The sequence below is a fragment of the Chironomus tepperi genome, unplaced genomic scaffold, assembly GCF_022539635.2.
Source record: "Chironomus tepperi strain 1889 unplaced genomic scaffold, CSIRO-AGI_Ctep_v1 contig_68, whole genome shotgun sequence".
NCBI lineage: Eukaryota > Metazoa > Arthropoda > Insecta > Diptera > Chironomidae > Chironomus > Chironomus tepperi.
The window spans coordinates 1,115,089-1,135,337 of NW_027226190.1; the positions used below are offsets into that span (position 1 = coordinate 1,115,089).

At 32.7% G+C, this 20,249-nt stretch overlaps 2 protein-coding genes across 2 annotated transcripts; one reads left to right on the forward strand and one right to left on the reverse strand.

The window, feature by feature from the left end:
* Positions 1–10,734: 10,734 nt before the first annotated feature.
* sstn (stepping stone) lies at positions 10,735–13,654 on the forward strand. Its single transcript, XM_070653616.1, has 4 exons — positions 10,735–11,147; positions 11,357–12,601; positions 12,736–12,860; positions 12,925–13,654. Exons 1-4 carry the CDS (start codon positions 11,001–11,003, stop codon positions 13,490–13,492), a joined length of 2,085 nt encoding a protein of 694 aa, XP_070509717.1. The 5' UTR covers positions 10,735–11,000; the 3' UTR covers positions 13,493–13,654.
* A 577-nt stretch (positions 13,655–14,231) lies between these two features.
* On the reverse strand, positions 14,232–18,975 carry LOC139100865 (catalase-like). Its single transcript, XM_070653620.1, has 8 exons — positions 18,871–18,975; positions 16,910–17,077; positions 16,286–16,375; positions 16,198–16,225; positions 16,024–16,140; positions 15,928–15,965; positions 15,736–15,869; positions 14,232–15,667 (listed from the first exon to the last, which is right to left on the reverse strand). Exons 1-8 carry the CDS (start codon positions 18,913–18,915, stop codon positions 14,788–14,790), a joined length of 1,500 nt encoding a protein of 499 aa, XP_070509721.1. The 5' UTR covers positions 18,916–18,975; the 3' UTR covers positions 14,232–14,787.
* Positions 18,976–20,249: the final 1,274 nt, after the last annotated feature.

Genomic DNA, 20,249 nt, shown 5'->3' on the forward strand with positions numbered 1-20,249 from the left:
CATTGATTTTTGAAATGTCAACTGTTCCTCCTCTTTCTTACACCACTTGTCATACAAATTGAAAAATACTTTTTTAATGAGCTACACACACATAAAGCCTCAAAAAAAAACACGTCTACCCACTCAACCTTCTCGAACGGCGTTCAAACGAGCACTGAGCATTTCCTAGAGGAGAAAAAAGAAAGTTTTTTTTTTTGTTGTTATGTCATTTGCCTCTTTTGCACTTTATGTTTTCTTCTCCCCCCAAACATGTGATTTTTCCTTCCGCTTCCTAGCAACGCTTTTCCGATGGTAGCATTCGACACATGTGGACACTTATGAAAGCTTTCACATTTTCAGTCTTCTTGACTTTTTTATGTCGTGACAACATTCATTGACTTTGCCAATAGTGTTTACATTTTTGATATCAAATGCTATAGTTGAAAGCATGCTGCTTTGCCTTTTGACGCATGCCCACACTTTTTTGTTACATTTGCAATACAAACTCACATGCATTTCACAGCTTGTTTACTAACCATGTGCTTAATAGTTGTTTACATATTTTTCCGGCACATTTGAATGGTTCTCAGCGTGGATATGGACTAGATGTGGATGTATTGGTGTATAACTTCATGTGTGCTGTAAGGAATTGAGATTTTGGATCTGAAAATTGGGTTAATTGAATTATTTCCAATTTCTTAATCTTTTTTTCGTATTTCATATGACTTTTTATCTTTTATTGTGCACTTTAGATTCAATTCATTACAACAATTGCAAACTATATAAGAAAGAGAGAAATTGAGCTATAAGATATAATTTTTTTTATATGTATGTATATCCACAAAAATACTTTGAGACAATGACTAGTATAGTTCAGTATTAACGATTTGTTTTTATGACTGGATTTTCTTTGAGCTTCATTCGGTTAATTGAAGTGTAAAATTTATGTATATTGCAAATATTTGTTTTGTAAAGACACAGTATGGTGTTGTTTGTTGAGATTTGATATTAGTCCCGAGCAGCACAGAATTTTATGGGTATCCCAAATATCGTAAATCAGTTAATTGTTCAAAAATCCGCCCACAGGTCGCCATGAGTGCCATTGTTGCCAGATATGATTTGGATCGATTAACTGACTTGTGTTATTCGGATTTTCTTTAATTTAATTTCTATGCTGCTTGGAATTTATTAAAAGAGAAGTTAATTCTGTTATTCAAAATTAAGATGGACTGATGCTGTATTTTCCTAAATTTCTGATCTTTTTGAAGTGGTCGTTCACTTATTATGTTCCGAAATGATCAAAATCTTGACACAACAACCCTTTTTTCCTACAAACATCATATTTCACAATTTGGAGACACACATCCATTTAAATACTGTTAAATACATACGAACGGATTACCCAGAAGGAACAAGCTGTAGATGGGGGACAACAATCCGGCCTCATGTTGATTTGACTTCTACTTTACAGCGAATTTAATCTAATTCAGAGCTGGAAGTCGACTCGAATTTTGTGTGGAGTCAAATAGACTTGGGTCGACAATTCTATACAAAACTTGAGTCGACTTGAGCTCTGATCGAACCTAACTTTGAAAAAGGGTCACATTGGACCTTGTAGGTCTTGAATTCCAGTATTTTCTATGATCTATGCTTTCCGGATAAGTGAACGATCATTGAAAGATCTCAAATTTTCAGGGGCATATCCAGAAAAACCAGAATTTTTGGGTAAAATTATACAATTTTCTAGTATTTTTTCAAAAAAAATCTCAAATGCAGCTCTTCTCCTTCCTCAAAAAATGTCTGGTTACGCCCCTGATTCCTTTCAAGTCCAGACAGTGTCACAAGAATTGTGATTTAATTTACATTTTCTTTGAAATTCACAATATTGTGTCCTTATTCCATATAATAATAATAAAAATACTCTCATATCTTTTTCTGTGTATGAATAATTTAGTTCTATTAAGGCAATAGTCCCATGTCAATCTCTATTTCAATTTTTTTTTATTCATTGTGCAATTATTTTCTTCATTATTATTAAATATCGTTGAAAATTCATAAATGGTACAAGTTAATATTTAATAAATATGGACTAGATGATAAAGTTACAAAATATTTTTTTTTCTAACATTCAAACGAAAAATTTCCTAATTTTTCTATGTATAATTCATATTAAACTTTCTTTCATTTACAATTCAACTTTTCTTCGTTCATTTGAGCCTATTCTTTATACTTGAGCCTTTGCATTATCTAATATTATATATTTCCTTAAATTTTAATACATACTAGTTATTTTTTGATTTTATGCTCCTCAATTTATATTTATTTTTACAGAAAATTTCTGAGCAGACAAGCAAAATCTTTTGAATTTTAGTAGATGGGGCATGTTTTTGTCATGATTGTGATATATTTTTGGAATATTCAGAAAAAAGTATTTCAGCAAGAATTTTTCTTTTCATCGTGAATTTTCGCGGATTAAAATCTGCGTGGTAAGCCTTTTGTGACAAACAACAATGTCGATACAAAAAGTAAGAATATCAATGGCACTAGAGGAAGTTGTTCTTAGTGATGTCTATTAAAATATATGATGTCTATGAAGGGAGAAGAAATGCCAGAATTTAAGTGGTAGGAGGGAAATCGTCTTCAATTGTTACGTTCCCGTGAAGTGTTTAAAAGGGAAGAATGACCTTCAGAATAGATTAATAATAAAATTGATAAAATTAAGGGGTCCACAAAATGTTATTTTATGTAGCATAATAAGTATATTTTGTACAAAATTTAAATAGGAAACAACAAAATATTCAGGATAAAAGTATTTGAATAAAGATTGCTGAATTTGTTGAACTTACTGAGAACGGGTTTTTTTGTTTCAAACTGTTAGCAATTTTCATAAGAACCAACAAAATATCCAGTGTAAGAGTGTTTTAATGTTGCTGGAGATGTTGAAGTTACTAGAAATGAACTTTGTAAAAATGCTTTAGTTTCTGTAGATTTTCATTTGTTTTAAGGGCAGGGACTGGAGCAGGAGCGTCACCCGAAATTCATTTAGGATAGGGAAGGGAAGAGGATTTGAAGTATAGATTCCAAAATTTTAGGGGTTTTGGGATTTTTCTCGAACATTTTTCAATTGAAGAATTGCTTCCAAAAAGAAGAAGGGTGGGGGTTGACTCCCAAACTCTCAACCGCTGAATGTGTCCTTGAAGAAAATTTTTAACAAGGATCAACCACAATTATTTGCTATGACACGCCAACTGTTGGGATTTGGGATTTTTGACTCTAAAAATCTTGATCAGTGGTGGACAACCTTAAATTTTTCGAGGTAAACCTCGGTGTTAAGCTTCACACACGACATGGGTTTATGGCATTTCCAAAAAATTTGGGATACACTGATATGCCGCGGCACACATATTGCCCATCACTGATCTAAAGGAAAGAAGGAGGTGAAAAGATTCCCAAAAGTCCCCTAGACACCCTTCTGACCTACTTCCATTCAAAGGTAGAACATAAAGTATGAAATTAATATTGCTTCTCATTTTCTGGAATTTTCTTTTTTCATTAAATATTGCACAACATGCTGCAAAAAATTTCCATCACATAAATTCCAGAAACAATATTGTGCTGATCTGCTCTATCTAATTTGATTGCCTTATTTCAATATTAAGAATGCACGTTTCATAAATGATTCCATTTAAGTATCCAAAATGTTACTCTCAATTTTCTTTAATTTTCAATTTTCCATTATTAAACCCAAATCAATTTCAATTATTATTTTCGAATAAAATCTCGAATATCCAAAAAGAAAAAAGTTCTTCCTTAGCGTAAGATTCAAATTGTCATAAAAGTTTTTCCATGTCTTTAATTTGAATTTTCCATTTTCCAAGAAAAAAGGAACAAAAATAAATTTTCTCATGCGAATTTTTTTAATTATCAAATTGTCACAAAGTGAATCTTTTCCATTCAAATGGATTCTCTGCAAGATTTTAATTAAAATGTCCGGATTGACTCACATAAGGACATCCTCGAGAGCAGAAAAAGTTTTTTCATCCTTAAATTGTCCGAATAGAAAAATTCGGGAATGAGGGAGAGATAAAAAGTGAATTTTGAAATGTGTGAGTAACAGATGCGATTAAATCTCTGGATTCTTTTTTTACAAAAATTCCTCATTGCCACTGTTGAAATTGAGAAAATCATCAATCAGCTCTTGATCGTTCATGCAAATTAATTGGTTCAATTCGTTTTCATCAAAATTCTCAATATGATTAAATTGATTAAATTGATAGGTTGGAATTGCCTCAACAATGACATTTGGACTATCATAAAGTGTCGGATTTGGAATAATGATTGCGTTCTGATTATCATCAATGATATTGTTAATGTTCTGTTGCTCTTCAACAATCTCTATTTCAGTCACGTTCTGCTCCTCCATTGACGGATTTGAATCTTCATTAATATTCGAAGGACTGCTTATGAAATCCGAAACATTGCTACTGCCTACAGACTTTACTGACATTTCGTTGAATGGCGATGATTCCTTCCTTGAATTTATTCTTGATCTCAACGAACGTCCATTACGGCTAAATGAATTTGTATTTGTGGTTGATGACTGGAATTGCATATCGCCATTTTTCTTCCGGCGATGTCGGATGCGCTTTCGTGCTGTTTTGTGAACATCAACTGCCAATTCCCAATATCCGCCTTTACCTTTTTCATTTTTATCGCGTGCGACTTTTGTGAAGAAGAAGTTGAGGGATAGATTGTGACGAATTGAGTTCTAAAATTAGAAAGAAATTTAAGAATTTTTAATTTAAGTTATACTTGATAAAATTAGGTATTTAAAGATTTGGAAGTCATATATAGTTTTTTACGGAATTTAAAAAGGCAGAGTTGTCAGATAGGTGCCAAGCTGTATTATGTTAGCTTTTGGCTTTGTCCAGGCATTACATATAGAAAAGCAAACAAATTTTGCCATTTTATAGGCTTACCTAGCCAAAAGTAATACCTAGCAATGGAACTGGCCAAAACTATTGCCTTTGGCTTTGTATAGGTAATGTCTTTGGCTACGCAAGCCATTAAGAAGGCAAATTTGTTTGCCTTTCTTTAGGTAATAATTTCTGTGATAGATTTTTGCCTTTGGAAGCAAATCGATAGGTGACAACTCTGTTAACAGGTATACATCGAAATCGAATTTGATTGAGAAGGAACAAAACAATCATATGTCATTTAATCACTTCATGACTCCACATCAAATATTAATACTTGTCTTCAATTCATCTTCCGTATGACAGCAAACGACAACTCTTTTCATGCTCAATACCTCTGGGATAGTTAAAATTTAAAAGTGTCATGTCATCACGACTCAGTACCTGACAATGCCACTTCATGTTTTCTTTTTGGAAACACAAATTTGGAAGAGGATGAAAGAGGATTCCCATGTGCAAAATCACATTATGAATTTGTGAAATTCAATTTGCATGACTATAAAGTTGCTGTTTCTTTGGTCATTCTAAATCATTTAAATTATTATTCTCACAGGATCAATTAAAATTTTGTAATTATTAATGTTCAGACGCTCGTTTGAAAATTGGAAATCTGAATAACGCAATTCGGTTAATAGATCCAAAATCCTGGATCAGATTGGACACTGTGACTCTACTTGAAAATCAGAGGAAGTCGACTCGATATTATTGAGTCGAGTCGATTTTTCCATACAAAATTGAGACGAGCTCTGCTTTGGATATGCCATCTCGTGTTCCTTTTCGATCGAAGCCAACTACCAAGATGTGCTGCGACAAATAACAGGTTGCCCACCACTGAATCAACCAATTTGCACTTTTTGGGTCAAAATAATTCTCAAATTTTACAATTTCCTTTTGTTGTCTAAGCCTTATTAATAATTGAATGCAGGATGTTGCATAATTTATTTATTCTAATTTGCGACAGTAGCTTAAATAAAAATGTAAACAGGATGCAATTTTCAAGACAAAAAAAAAAATCAATATTCCAGACAATATGTCGAGTTGTAATTTCATTCATATCCTTTTTACATTCATCATCAACACACAAAAAAAAGCAGCAAGTATAGACCATTTTGCAGCATATCGAAAATTTACATCATAAAAAATACAATAAGATGAAAATTATGTGCCTTAATGGATGAAAAATCTGTGTATATCGCACATTTTTTATTCGCTCATTCAAAATTCAAATGTAAACGGCATCATATATGTTTTAATAAGCATTTTTGCCTTTACAGCAGAATTTGTTATAAATCATAAAAAAGATAAACTGCTTATCATTGCTTGTTTTTGCTTTGTTTTGCAAATCCGATTTTATATTGTAAATTTTACATTATGTCCTGACAATTTTTTAAAGTGTTTAAAGCAGTGATGGACAACCTGAGTGCAGAGGCTAGTGTGCCTTCAAATACTATGTAGGTCGTCAAATACTTTTGGAAATACCATGAGTCTTATGCCTTTTCCATCTCGACTTCCCACCAAGGTGTGCCGACAAAATCAAGAGGTTGCCCACCACTGATAAAAAGCATAAAATTTGAATGAATGGACTGATCAGTTCCTGAAAATGCTTCATAAGTTTACATTTTAGGGGAAGTCTGTGATTTTAAAAATCAGGGGATAGATGCTGTTGATAGAGATAAAAATGCACTTCGGTATCGATAATTGACAAGTGATAGAACCAACTTCAGGCGCATACTAAGGTAGGCCATGGATCAGAATTGATCTGTACGGTCAGCGAAGTTAGTAAGTAAGTAAAAATCAGGGGTAGGAGTGATTATTCTTCAATTTTCTTTGGGTGTCATTACAGACACCACAAAATCTTTTTTCATTTTTGAGTTTCATACATTCAAGTCTTGTCAATTCTTGTCAAGTTTTGAGTTTCATACAATAAGTTTCGAAAATTTCAGGTACCCAAAACATCGTTACTCCCATTCACAAGTTTATGCTTAGATTTGGCAGGTAAATAACCCATTACAGTATAAAAACCTTGTAAACTTAGTCATAATAATCAGTCACATCTGAACTACTACAGATTAAACACAAATCATCCAGCAATTATCAATTCAATAAAAAAAATCAACGATGGGTATCCAACAAGAATTATCAAAACCAAATCCAAATTCATCAACTGATGTCTTGAACGGGAAAACATCAAGAACAAGTCAACCATCTGACGTGTATATTCATCCAAAATACATTGATGTGTCTGAATATAATGATAATTTGAATCTAAATTTGGAAGATTTTAACGACGAAGAAAGCATTAAAGTATTTTCAGCAACTGCTGGAACTCCTGCAAAATGGGAAACGTCGATCTTCAAGAAGCTCTATTGTGATATTTTTGTGGATCGAGTGCAAGAGGAATCAGAAGAGGACGTGGACTTTTTAAAGGAAGAAATGGAAGGTGTCTTAAGATCATTCAATTTTGAGACACTCCTGTGGATTAGGAAAGAATTAGACAATAAGAAAATTAAAAATATCTTCGAAATTTTTACTAAACAAGAGGAACTTCCAGAAGTAATTGATGTGGACAGACAATTCTTTTACAGCATCATTGAAGAATTTAAAGACAATATCATATCAAGTTACAAATTTAAGTATGAATCAAAAATTAAAAGCATGGATTGTGTTGATGACATGATATATATCTACAACGAGTACAAAAGATTCGAAAACACCAGACATGAATCCTTGGCAAGTTTGTTCGAAATGATCAAAAATTTCCAGTCAAATTTCATCGAATCTAGAAAAAGTCTATTTGAAGCCAAGAATATGGATCGAACTACATTTGTAGTCATTGCAAAAGGCAGCAACATTTTTATCGCTTGCCCCAGCGTCCCTAGGATCACCATGCATTTGCAACAAAATGGCAATGAGACTTTAACGGATATCGAAATATTTGAAACTCCATACGGCGAATATTATCGGAATTTCTTCAATATGACCAAAATTAGCCTCGACAATAAGAATATCCGGTACATAACTAATGAAGTTCAGCTTGATCCCAACAACAATCAATCTCCTATGTTCTCAAAATTATATAATATTTAAAACTAGAAAAATACCCTATCAAGCATGGTGGGAAGATTTTAATTTAACGATAAGTTAGGGTTTTATATAATAACAAACAGATGCTTTATGATGTGGCCAGCAACAGAGTCAAATAGAAGCCCTTTTGTAATAACCTAGGCTTCTAATCGGAGCATGGTTCCAGAAGAAAGAAAAGAAGATTACTAATTTTGGTAATTTTGACGTTTATGAAAAAGGATTAGAGCTTAGAGTGGAATTACAGACAAAAGAACAAATGTACTAAATTATATTATTAATGGAAATAAAAGAATTTTATCAATCAAAAGTATTTTAATGTGTTTTAATATTGGAGAATTCAAGTTCAATTGAAGAATTTTGAGTTGATATTGGATTCCAGTAATGGCCTTCTAATTATGTATCATTAGGAGTGCAGTAGTAATAGGGATAGAAAATTTATAATTTATATATAGCATTTTGCCATATAGTTGAATAACCCCAGATAGCTCAGTGGTAGAAGCATGCGACCGGAAATCGTAGGTCGTGGGTCAGAGTTTCACTCGGAATCCGTTATTTGGAATCATACTTTTTCTGTCAGATCAACATTTTGTACAAAAAGAAAGAAGGTGAACTGATCAAATTTGAATATTATTGAGTAATCAGCAGTGTCTAAAATAATCGACATAATTTAGTAAATATTCCCAAATTCTCAAATCAAATCTAAAATTTCAAGTAAATTTTAAAATTGAACCGAGTGGACGAAAATACGTTAAAAGTTAATGTACAGTTGATGACCTCCAGTTCCAACATATTCATGTCCACTCAGATGATCTTAATATAAATCCAAGATACTTACATTCCAATTTCTATGAAATTTATAGTATGCAAATTTCTTCTCGATCCAATCACAAATCTGCTTTAGTGTCATTCGTCCTTCATCGATTAGTGCCATTCCAATAATTTGTGCATAATTAAATGGTGGCTTCTCGCTTGTCACAGTTTCATAAAGGAGTCTCCGCTTTTCATAATTTTCTCTCATTTTATTGACTTGCGATATGAATTTATCAAATCTCTGTGATGGTGGATCGCATGGCTTTTCATTAACATCATTTGCAGCTGGCGGTAAATTTGTGATATTTTTGAGTTCAGTCAGCCAATTTAAATTTGTAAGATCCTCAAGATCATCCGATTCATTGTCATTCTCATTATTATTCTCATCATTATCATCATCATCCATAAGATCATCACAATTCTCAGACTGTGTCTCACATTCATTAGCTGAATAATCTTGATCTTGTGAATTTGCATTGGTTATAATTAAACTTTCTATTATATTCACATTACTTCCATTATTTTTACTATTGCTGTAATCGTCTGATTCATCATCTGTTTGATTTATGTCATTGTCTATTGACACATCATTATTGATCGTTGAATTAGTGATAAAACTCTCAGGATTGATAATCTGTATATGACCATTTTGTGTATCAGCTATAATTTCATAAATTGGCAAACTTTGTGTCGAATGATTTCCTAGATTTGATATTTCAAATGTGAAATAATTCAGTACGCAGTTCGCTTTATCATCGGACGCCATCATCATTTTTACAAAAGGAAAAAACTTTTATGTCACACTTTCTTAAGGCTTTACTTTTTTTCACAAATAGGACGGAATTAAATTTATGGCAAAAGCTTATCTAAAGGCACTTAAACTATTTTAAACATTCACATATTCCATTTTTAGTCCATGAAGGATATTGAGGCTTCTTTTTGCAATTTTTCAGCTACACGACGCTTCAATCGATCGCGAAAATTCCAAATTTCATTCCTGAATTTTTCACTATTTTAAGGCAATTAAATCACACAACTTTAATACTTTTAAGATGAGATTTGATAACAATTAAGGAACAATTTTTAAGATTTTTGAGCAATAAAAATAATTTTGAGCTTCAAAAACTTTCCACGACCATTACTAGACGCGCAATGAAAAAGTAGTGAAAATGTATTGAAAAAAAAGGATATTCGTGGTTAAAAAAATGGACATTGTGACGTCATAATTAGTTGCTTTACAAGTGAGGTAGCACATTCATAAGCTAGTTCTACTTCCATATAGTTAATTATGGAAATTTTCTCACGTGACATAAATTCCATATTGTTCCATTACCCCTTCGTGCTTCATATACTTTTTTTATTCAGTTCTTGTTGTTTGTAGGTACATATGTAATTTTAACATACTTTTCTCCATTATTAAGCCTACGATTGCCTACATTTATTTGTATTTTTGTGCAGGTGGACAGCCGCATTGATTCAGTCAAGTGTAACGGTAAACTTACTTAAAAAAGGGGAATTTTTTTATCGTTTTGTGCTGCATATGTATGATCGTGTGAAGGTGTTTCCTTTATAGTCTCTCTGATCATTATGCTACTTACCCTCGAATATTGAAAATGAATTTTTTTTTGGTAAAATAAATAAATCTAAAAATTTGTCTGTGACATATGGAAAATTATGAAGCATAACGTGATCCAAAGAATATTCTTAACGGTCAAAAATAATTTGAAATTTGTTCTAAAATTTTTTATGCTCAAAAACAACAAAAATTTAGTACTTCCACATACATACATAGGTGTTAACTTAGTATTGCATTTTATGATTTTTTTATATATTAACAAAAATTTTATTTTTTAATTATTTTGAGTTCATTTGTGTCTTTATTTTGGTTCTTTTAACATCATTCTATAGTTAATCATACTCAAAACAGTTTAAAGATATTTGTGTGATTGAATTTATCGATAAATTGTGGATATTATGGAAATTCTTATATAGGGCGATGTTGCGAAGAAAAAAATTCTCAAAAATGTCTAAAAACTAACAAAAAATGATAATTGTTGACTTAAACTTGTGATTCATATGTGACAATAATGATATAAATCAGTAATTTACGCATGAGAGAAGGAATAAGGTCGAAAATTGAAAAATAGAAAAATGTCTACATCAATTACAACAACAACAAAATCAGAGGAGTTGCATGAAGACAAGAATAATCGTTATCAGCAACTAGTACAAAAGAAGGCTGCTTTGGAGAAGTCATTAAATGAGAAATATGAACAATTACATCAGTTATGTCAAAAGGTAAAGTTGCGTGAACATCCGATTGCATAAAAAAAAAAGAATTTTCAATGCTGAATTAAACCTAAAATGATGAAATCATAATTCCTTCTTCTTACATACACATTTATTGGCTCAATGACTTAGTTATTATTCAGAAATGTTTTCGCTTTCATTTTATTATTTCTTTACACTTCTTCTTATCGTTAATTCTTACTTCTTTTCTTTTTTAGGAGGCTAGTTTGATTGGCAATAATTTAGATCTCTTAAATGCAAATACCAGTGCAAATACATCATCACATCAGCCACAGCAACAAATTGCAGTTCCACAATATCGCAATAGTAACAAACTTAATGGCAATAATAATAATTTTCATCAAAATGAAATCACTAAATTACTAATTGAAATACAAAAGCAACAGCAATTATCACAGACATCTTTGAGTATCATTAATGATCCAATGCAATCAAAATCAATAAGACGTACTCATAAGCAAGCATATGAATTGTCTCAACAAAAAATTGAACAATTAAATGAGAATATTAATGTTTTACAAAGACATGATATGACTGTGCATCATCCAATGACTAATATGAAAGCACAAGATGACATTGATTTACATAGAAGTGATAATAGATTTATGAAAAATGCACTAGCAATGTGTGGAAATAATGCTAGAAATTTGCACATGCTAAATACAGCAAATACATTGATGATGTCTGAAAGACGAAATTCTATGAAATCAACAACTTCCTCACTTGGCTCTTCCAATAATACCTTCATACATATCCAATCATCACCATCATCGGCGACATCCCTTACATCACTAAAGACATTGCCAAATAATCCAATGGCACATTCGCCACGAACGCGACAGGATGGACGTTATGAGTTTGAGATTCATAAGACAAGTGAGTCACCGACTCCATCAACAATGTCCATGCAACATCCGCCGACAGTTCAAATTAACCATCAGCTTCCTCTTTGTAGTCAAAGTTTAAAGAATATTAAAATTAATACGGAAAATCATTCTCCAAATATTCAGTCCTATCATCATAATATTCATGCACAATATTCACCATCGCTTCAATCACAACCACAACATTCTCCGCAATTCTATAATGTACAAAATAATCAAAATTTCATATATCAGCAGCAGCCAACACCACCGCAACAATCACAACAACATACTTTACCTACACGACAACAAATTCCACCAAATGAACATAAATTCATACAACGATTGCACAGTTTTAATCATCAGATGCAGAGCGATAAAAATTATTTAATAGGAAATACATTAAATGATGATGTCAGACTCAAACAACTTCCAAAATATCAAGCGAGTCCAAATCATTATACGGTGTCACACTCTGCTGGCTTAGGGGGTTATTGGATGATTAATGAGCATAACCAGAGGGTATGGGTGTCTGAATCAAAGTATCCGTTAAGTCCACCGAACCAAAATAGTAATATGGTGAGTTTATGATTCTTTATGGCATTCGAGTCGTAATAAGATTTACAAATTGTCTCGCATGCCAAAAATAATTGCTGCTGATCTCTTGACCTGATATGCTTATCAAAATATTTTGTTATTCTTCCTATAACTAGGCCAAGAAATCAAATTCTCTCGGGAACTTCGACTTTATACACAAAAGTGATGAGAATCCACAGCCAGATGCAGTTAGTGTTTCATCTGGAAACAGTAATGAGCATAAGAAGAAGGAAAAGATTTGGTAAGATATGACAATAATAACTTTTAACACATTAATTCTAATTAGTTATTGACCTGCTTTATAGGTGTGAAACATCACTTGATAGTCCTCCTGGATCGAGAAAGTTAAAGCCAAGAATTGAATCTCCCACACCAAGTAGTTATAGTGCAGCAGATTATATCAATAATAATCATCAAGTTTATGAAAATACCCCGCCGTCCACAAAACCTATCGTTAGACATCTTCCATTGCAAACTCAATATGCTAGCAATAATAGTATAAATAATAATAATAACAATAATGTCGACACTAATTCGATAAGAAGTCAGCCTCAACAGCCTGAAAATGGATACTATAATAATCCATTGGCAAATGTGCCAAATCTGCCACCCAAATCCAAACTTAGATACTCTGAATCAACACGATCAACAATGTCGAATAGGGACTTTGAGAATAACATCATGAACACCATGAACTCACCACTTACACAGCATATCCAGTCGCCATTGCAAGTTGAATCGCCTGTTAATGTGACAATAATTCAAGAGGGATCGTGGAAGCCTTATAAGGAGGAGATAAAAAGTTATGAGATATCAGATTTTTACAAGTACAGTGAAAAGTATCGACAGCAGCAACAGCAACAAAAGAATTAATTTATTTATACTTATTGAACATTCTACAGCTCTCAAAAGTGCATTTAAACTTTTTTTTTATTTTTGTAATATTTCCTTATTTTTTGTATGTAATTTGATGAATTTTAAAGCCTTAGATAAGAATATCAATTGCCTTTTTTATACATAAACGATAAAGGAATCGTCCTTCCTTTAATTATTTTAGTTAAAATAAAAAAAAAACAATATTTTTTTATATAAAAAATTAAAAAAAAAATAAGGAACTTTATTGATATAGCTTTATGCGCTACACATTTGGGTTAAAATTTATAGTCGGATAATATTCTTAGTATTTTCAATAACTTCGTACAAATTGACCTAAAAAATAGTATTTGCTTGAAACAAAGGCTTTTGTCGGCTGGAACTAAATCTTTGACATTAATTGAAAAACAACAACATTTTAAGCTAGATCTATACTTTAAGTCATTGGCCTGTATTTGAGACCTAGCTCTATCAGACAAAGAACATGCTCTCGAGAGCTGCCAAATGAGGAAGCTCTGCTTGCTCTGCTCTTGAGAGCACGCTCTTTGCATGCTAGGGTAGTTTAGGTCTTTGTATACAATATGGCAATAATACCGTAAATACTTCCAAGTAATTTAATCATGACTTCTTTGGTATTTTAAAACAGACAGTTCTTATATGAAAATTTTGTAAAATAGGGATTTGAAATTAAATTTCTTAGAAAAAACGTCATTTTCGAACTGTCCGTAAAAATTTCTTAAAACCTAGAATTTTGTGATAATGATATGATTTGATTTCTTGAATTGCACAAGTTGGTTAATCGATCCGAAAGCCGGCATTGGGCCAGCGTGGTTCTGACTTGGTGTCGTATTTAAAAGTCAAACTAAGAGAGGCCATGGATCACAATTGATCTGTAGATCCAGCAAATTAGAAAAAGAAGAACTTGATACCATACCAGAGTCACATCGGCCTAGTGTCATATTTTGGATCGATTAAACAACTTGTGATATTTGGGTATATAATAAGTAGAGATTAATACTCTACTCATACGAAATATTCAAGTTTCTAAATAGTTTTCATAAAATATATCCAATACCGAGTATCAATCCCTGTTTATTAGGGTGTTTCATAAAAGAATAATATTAAGCATAGTCTATATTAGACATCATACTTGATCACCGCATTAGAAATTTTTAAAAATTCAAGACTTCAGCACTCAAAAAATTAATTGAAAGAGGATCAATTCCTTTATGAAACACCCTAATAAATAGTCGACAAAAGCCTCGTTCAAAAATAAAAAAGTATACTGCAAAATTTTACATTTTTGCTGGTTTTCTCAACTTAATAGCTTCTCTCAATTGTTCACCTAAATCGGGACTGACTTGAGCAAACATGTTGATGGTACGTTCTTGAATAAATTCTTCAGCATTGATGACATGATTAGCGATATTTGTGACAACGCGTTTTCTGGCTGGTTCATCCAAAACTCTATTCCAAAAGACGGCTGCTTGACTGAAATTATCTTCATCTCCAGTATCATAACGATGAACATCTCCAGTTACTTTATATGGTTGTTGTAAATCACGTACACGTTGTGATGGTTCTGGTCCGCTATAGGTGTTTGGATAATAATTAGGTGCACCTCCTCCGTTGTCATTGACACGCATAGGTCCATCTCTTTGGTAATTCTTAACACAAACTTTTGGAGCATTGACAGGAATTTGCATGAAATTGGCACCCAAACGATGACGTTGTGTGTCACCATATGAAAATAGACGTCCTTGCAACATCTTATCAGGTGATGGTTCAATTCCAGGAACCATATTTGCTGGTGAAAATGCCATTTGTTCAACTTCTGCGAAATAATTTGTTGGATTTCTATCAAGTACTAAACGACCAACTGGAATCAATGGGAACATTCCTTGTGGCCATACTTTTGTCAAATCAAATGGATTGAATTTGCATTTTTCAGCTTCTTCGAATGTCATAACTTGAATGGACATATTGTAGATTGGATAATCCTTACGAGCAATTGCATCATATAAGTCACGAATAGCATAGTCAGTATCGTAATGTTGCAAGTAATTAGAATTCTCAATGTCCAAATTTTGAATGCCTTGAGCACTCTTGTAATGGAATTTACAATAGACAGGTTCACCCTTGCAATTGACCAGCTTAAATGTGTGTGATCCATAACTAAATTGTACATGGAAAATTGTTATAGTTTATACTGTACACGCAGCTATATTTATCATTGAGCTTACCCATGCATGAAGCGATAACCGTTTGGAATTCCACGATCACCGAACATGTGCAAAAGTTGATGAGTTGTTTCGGGTCTTAAAGTGTTGAAATCCCAGAAGGCACTAGCATCTTTCAAGTGAGTTTGTGGATTTCTCTGTAAATTGACAATTTAAGTTAAGCTTGAATTTTTTTTGAATATTCTCAATAATTACCCTGGTGTGCATCAATGGTGGAAATAGGATTGGATCACCTGAAGTAAAATATTTAATAAATTAGATTCAAATCAAATTATTATTAAATATACTTACGGATGAAGAAGATTGGACTGTTATTGCCAACAATATCCCAATTGCCATCATCAGTGTAGAATTTGACAGCGAAACCACGAAGATCACGAACCGTATCAGATGAGCCGCTTTCACGTGCTAAATAATCAAAATGTTTATGTCCAAAATTATTTGAAATTGAAAATAGTCACTTACCGACTGTTGAAAACCTTACAGCAATTGGCTAGCAAATATTAATTTCAATTAGATTTAAGATCCTATAAATAAATCAGATGTAACTTACCGTACGCTTTCCAACTGTATCAAAGAGTTTTGCAGCACAATATTTCGTTATATCATGTGTAACTTGGAAATATCCAAATGCACCGGCACCCTAAATTATGAGATTAAATGGAATTCAAGTTTTATTGCCATTATTTTTAGAACTGCAGAAACAAAAATATCCTTATCAGTGATCAATAATCTTCCTTAATGCTTTTGTTCATTCTTGACAATTTTTAGAAACAAATAAGTCTTATTGTATAAAAATAGAAATGAGAATATGTTTGGAATCAAGAGGAATTAAGGAAAATATTGAACGATACAAAGAGCATAAAGCAGAAGCTTATTCATCAGGTTTATTAACCCAAATGTGTTATTTTTGGAAATATATTGTTGTGATGTCGTGAGCATTGTTGGAATTCTTGTCATATCAACAGCACTCTAGTAAGGATCGGTATCTGATGGGAATCTGGCCTGCATACTCACGAACGAGTGATACAGATTTCCGGTCTATTGCCTAACTATTCAGCTACAAATGACTTACTCTAACATTGGCAGATTCGTCAATACATAGCTCAATACCCCAGATTCCACTCTACTCAGACATCCCAACAAGCTCCTTAAAAATAAACAAACTAGACCTTACCTTAGCATGAACAACTCTCTCAGGAATTCTCTCACGATCGAAGGATGCAACTTCATCAAAATAAGTGACATCTTGGAACAGCATAGGACCGCATTTTCCAACAGTTAGTACAGTTGATACATCCCCGACTGGAGCACCAGAGGAAAGAGTTGCAACACCTGCACCATCCTAAATTGAATGAACAAGCACAATTATTAATACTTATGGCCACAGTCAATATTTAGAGAAGCTCCATTTTTTGATAAGATAAAAGGACAATATCCAATTGGTTATACAGTTCCACAAGAGCTTTGTGTCTTTAATTCCGTATTGTGTTAAATCAGAAGGATCATAAGGCTTATCATAATAAACCCGGAGACAGAAGCTAAAGATAGCACTTTATTTTTTTTATAGGCTTTAAGTGCTATTTTTAGCAATCGTCGGCTATTTCTGTTTTCGAAACTTATTAATAGAAATATAATTTCACTTAATCTTCCTTATCAAGAAATCAAAGCAAAAAGACTTTTGTGTATCACCGAAGCCAGTTTTTACTACTCATTCATTGGCATGATAAGAAAATATTCTCTTCATCATTTCCAAAAGTTCAATAAGCTTTATTGTGCACACGAGAAATGAAATCGGAAATTTTGAAGATTTTTTTATGTTTTTGCTCATATTTTTAGTTTATCAAAGCTGAACTTTGTTCGTAGATTGCCAATTTTTCAAAACATCATTTCTAGCGACACAGCAGACTTGCTAACCCTAACAGACAAAGACCGTGCGTTTATGGTACCGTTATGGCATTCCAGTACCAAGTGACATGCTCTTTGCCGGTTTGGATAATATACTATTAAACAAGAGCTCAAAATATAGCTCTTACTGTAGCTGTAAACCACTTCTAAGCCACACCCCCGCGTCTTAATTCAACAATTCTAAAGTACAGCCTGAATCGAGTGCACCTGATAATCAATTAATAATTTTTTTTAAGCAAACTGAATTCACCTCCTTAATTAAATAAAGCATTTAAAAATAACTTAATAAATAAAAACGTGCAAATTTATTTTTGAAGTATGTCTTTATAGATAAGGTGATGTATTTATAGAATGTATTACAAAAAATTTATCGATTTTTTCAAAAATCAACAGATTTGTAATGTTCAATAAATGTCTCAAGATCTTATGATATCGCATATTGCAAGTCAGCCCTCCGTTTTTACTGTCACGTTCCGAACGTTACATAATGATGTAAACCTTCCTATCAGGCAAAGAGAATGCTTTCATGGTACAGAAATATCACTACGGTACCTAAAAGCTGTCTCTTTGCCTGTTAGGGACTATGTTTCATGCATTTATTAGGTTTGACTACACTAATTGACATTTTAAGGATCTAGCAGTCGTCTAGATACCGAAAAAGTCATGATTCAACTCAATTTGGATATATAAAGTATCCAGAGCACTTATGAAGATGGAAAAATTCTTATAAAACTTCTTTACTGGAAATTTGTTGAAAATTCCATAGAAAATTAAAGTAAGTTTCCATTTCTTTGCATACTTCTGCCGCACACGATTTTAATGCAACTTTTTTTTACAAAGCAGTCACTAAGAAACACTCCAGAAGGCACTCGAAGTAGAAATGACGAAAAATCTACCCCCAAGAAAGCCTGCTCCTTAGAATAGTTTAAATCCGGCCGCAGACCCAAGAGAAGCCGTCTTGATGTTGGATTTTGTGACTCTTGTTCGTTCTGTACCTTTCAGACAGGGGTTTCTCGTCGTCTCGGTTTCGACGAATGCTTGAGACCGAGACCGCGACTACAAGTGTATTTTTCCAAGCCTCGAACTCGGTCTTGAAAACCCTTATCAAACACATGCATTTATGTGGATATTAACAGAGATCTTATTAAGCTCCATTAATTATCAGCAAAATTCGTAGTATGTCATACACAACTAGTCACGGATTATCACTTAATAAAAAATTCAAATTACCTTCTGTTGATCCTTAAATTCTCTAAGTTGGCACTGAGCAGACATTTTTTAAATTGTTTTTTTATTCTTGTTACTTCCACTTAAACTGTGAAATAAATGATGAAGTTGAACGGTTTAACACTGAATTTATAGATTGTAAGAATGATAAGGTGCAATCCTTCTCTCTTTCTGATTGAGCTTTTTTTGTTGCGCTTTTGTAAATGTTACACGCTTTTGTGACTATAACCTGTTGAGTTGTTTGTTAGATAAGAAAAACGAGGTAATAATACGAAATGTTTAATTGAATTTTTGATCATTTTGAAATGCCTATGCCTCAAAATGATAATGAATTTACATATGAATGAAGTTAAAAATCCTTAAATCTGAATATGGCTTGAAATAGTATAAGCAGACAATTGTCCAATAAATTGAACTATGAATTTTTGGGAGGCAAAGTCTGTATCTCAGTAATTGGTAACCTTCTATTTGACTCTGCCCACCTTGATGGTTAACCTCTACCGACGACACATACGGCATACTGTTCATTTCTGGCCACGCCGTGGCACACAGGTAGCCCACCATGTTGTGTCTTATCATTTTTTCTGGAAATTTTGGAAAAATTAGTATGAAATATTTGGAGACAAGAGTTTTCCTTAAAATCCGAACAGACAATGTTAATTCTCATGATTATGGTCATGAAATTGATTGAGTATACTTATGAGAGGCGTTCGAAGGAAAATTTAAGCTCATTATCAATTTGAAGAATTTTTAATCAGAGATGGGAAGTGACAAATGACCTCACCCAAAACCATTTGCTACCTCCTAGTTTTATTTTGTACTTTATATCAATTTATATTTTTATGTTGTAGAAAAATTCATTTTGGCACTTGACTAAAAATATAAATTCAATTTCATTAATATTTGCCCCTGCAAGTTATACTAACTAAAATATAATTTACAATAATATATTGATACAGTTTGAACACAATTTTCAATGTCTTTGTGTATGTTTTGTTTAAAAAGCTTGTTTCTGCTGTAGCCTTTATTTTTGATTCTTTTAATGCCTCGGTAAAGACGATTTCTTGTAGAAGTGTGCTTATCAAATGTTTATTTACTTTTACTCAGAGCTCGAAGTTGACTAGACCTTTGCTCATATCCCAAGCAACGCAAATAATGAAGACAGAATGACTAAATGACGGCTTTCATTTGGTGTTAATAAAAGAGTTTTGATGAAACTTTAAAAAGATCCGTGGCGGAGCCTTTTTCATGTTTGTTGCTTGGGTATCTTATATCTTGGCAGGCGATTACGAGTGCGTCCCAAGAACTGATGAAAGCATGCTTTCGATAAAATAGTTGGATGCACTTGACATCTGTAATTGGCAAGCGGTTACCAGCAATAG

What these genes read in the sequence shown, in the direction of transcription:
- sstn (XM_070653616.1), top strand. Translation starts at nt 11,001, where the DNA reads ATGTCTACATCAATTACAACAACAACAAAATCAGAGGAGTTGCATGAA. An exon ending in TACATCAGTTATGTCAAAAG is followed by an intron (nt 11,148 to 11,356) that starts GTAAAGTTGCGT and finishes TTTCTTTTTTAG; the next exon opens with GAGGCTAGTTTGATTGGCAA. An exon ending in AAGAAGAAGGAAAAGATTTG is followed by an intron (nt 12,861 to 12,924) that starts GTAAGATATGAC and finishes CCTGCTTTATAG; the next exon opens with GTGTGAAACATCACTTGATA.
- LOC139100865 (XM_070653620.1), bottom strand. Translation starts at nt 18,915, where the DNA reads ATGTCTGCTCAGTGCCAACTTAGAGAATTTAAGGATCAACAGAAG. An exon ending in AATTTAAGGATCAACAGAAG is followed by an intron (nt 17,078 to 18,870) that starts GTAATTTGAATT and finishes CATTCAATTTAG; the next exon opens with GATGGTGCAGGTGTTGCAAC. An exon ending in CACCATTGATGCACACCAGG is followed by an intron (nt 15,870 to 15,927) that starts GTAATTATTGAG and finishes GTCAATTTACAG; the next exon opens with AGAAATCCACAAACTCACTT.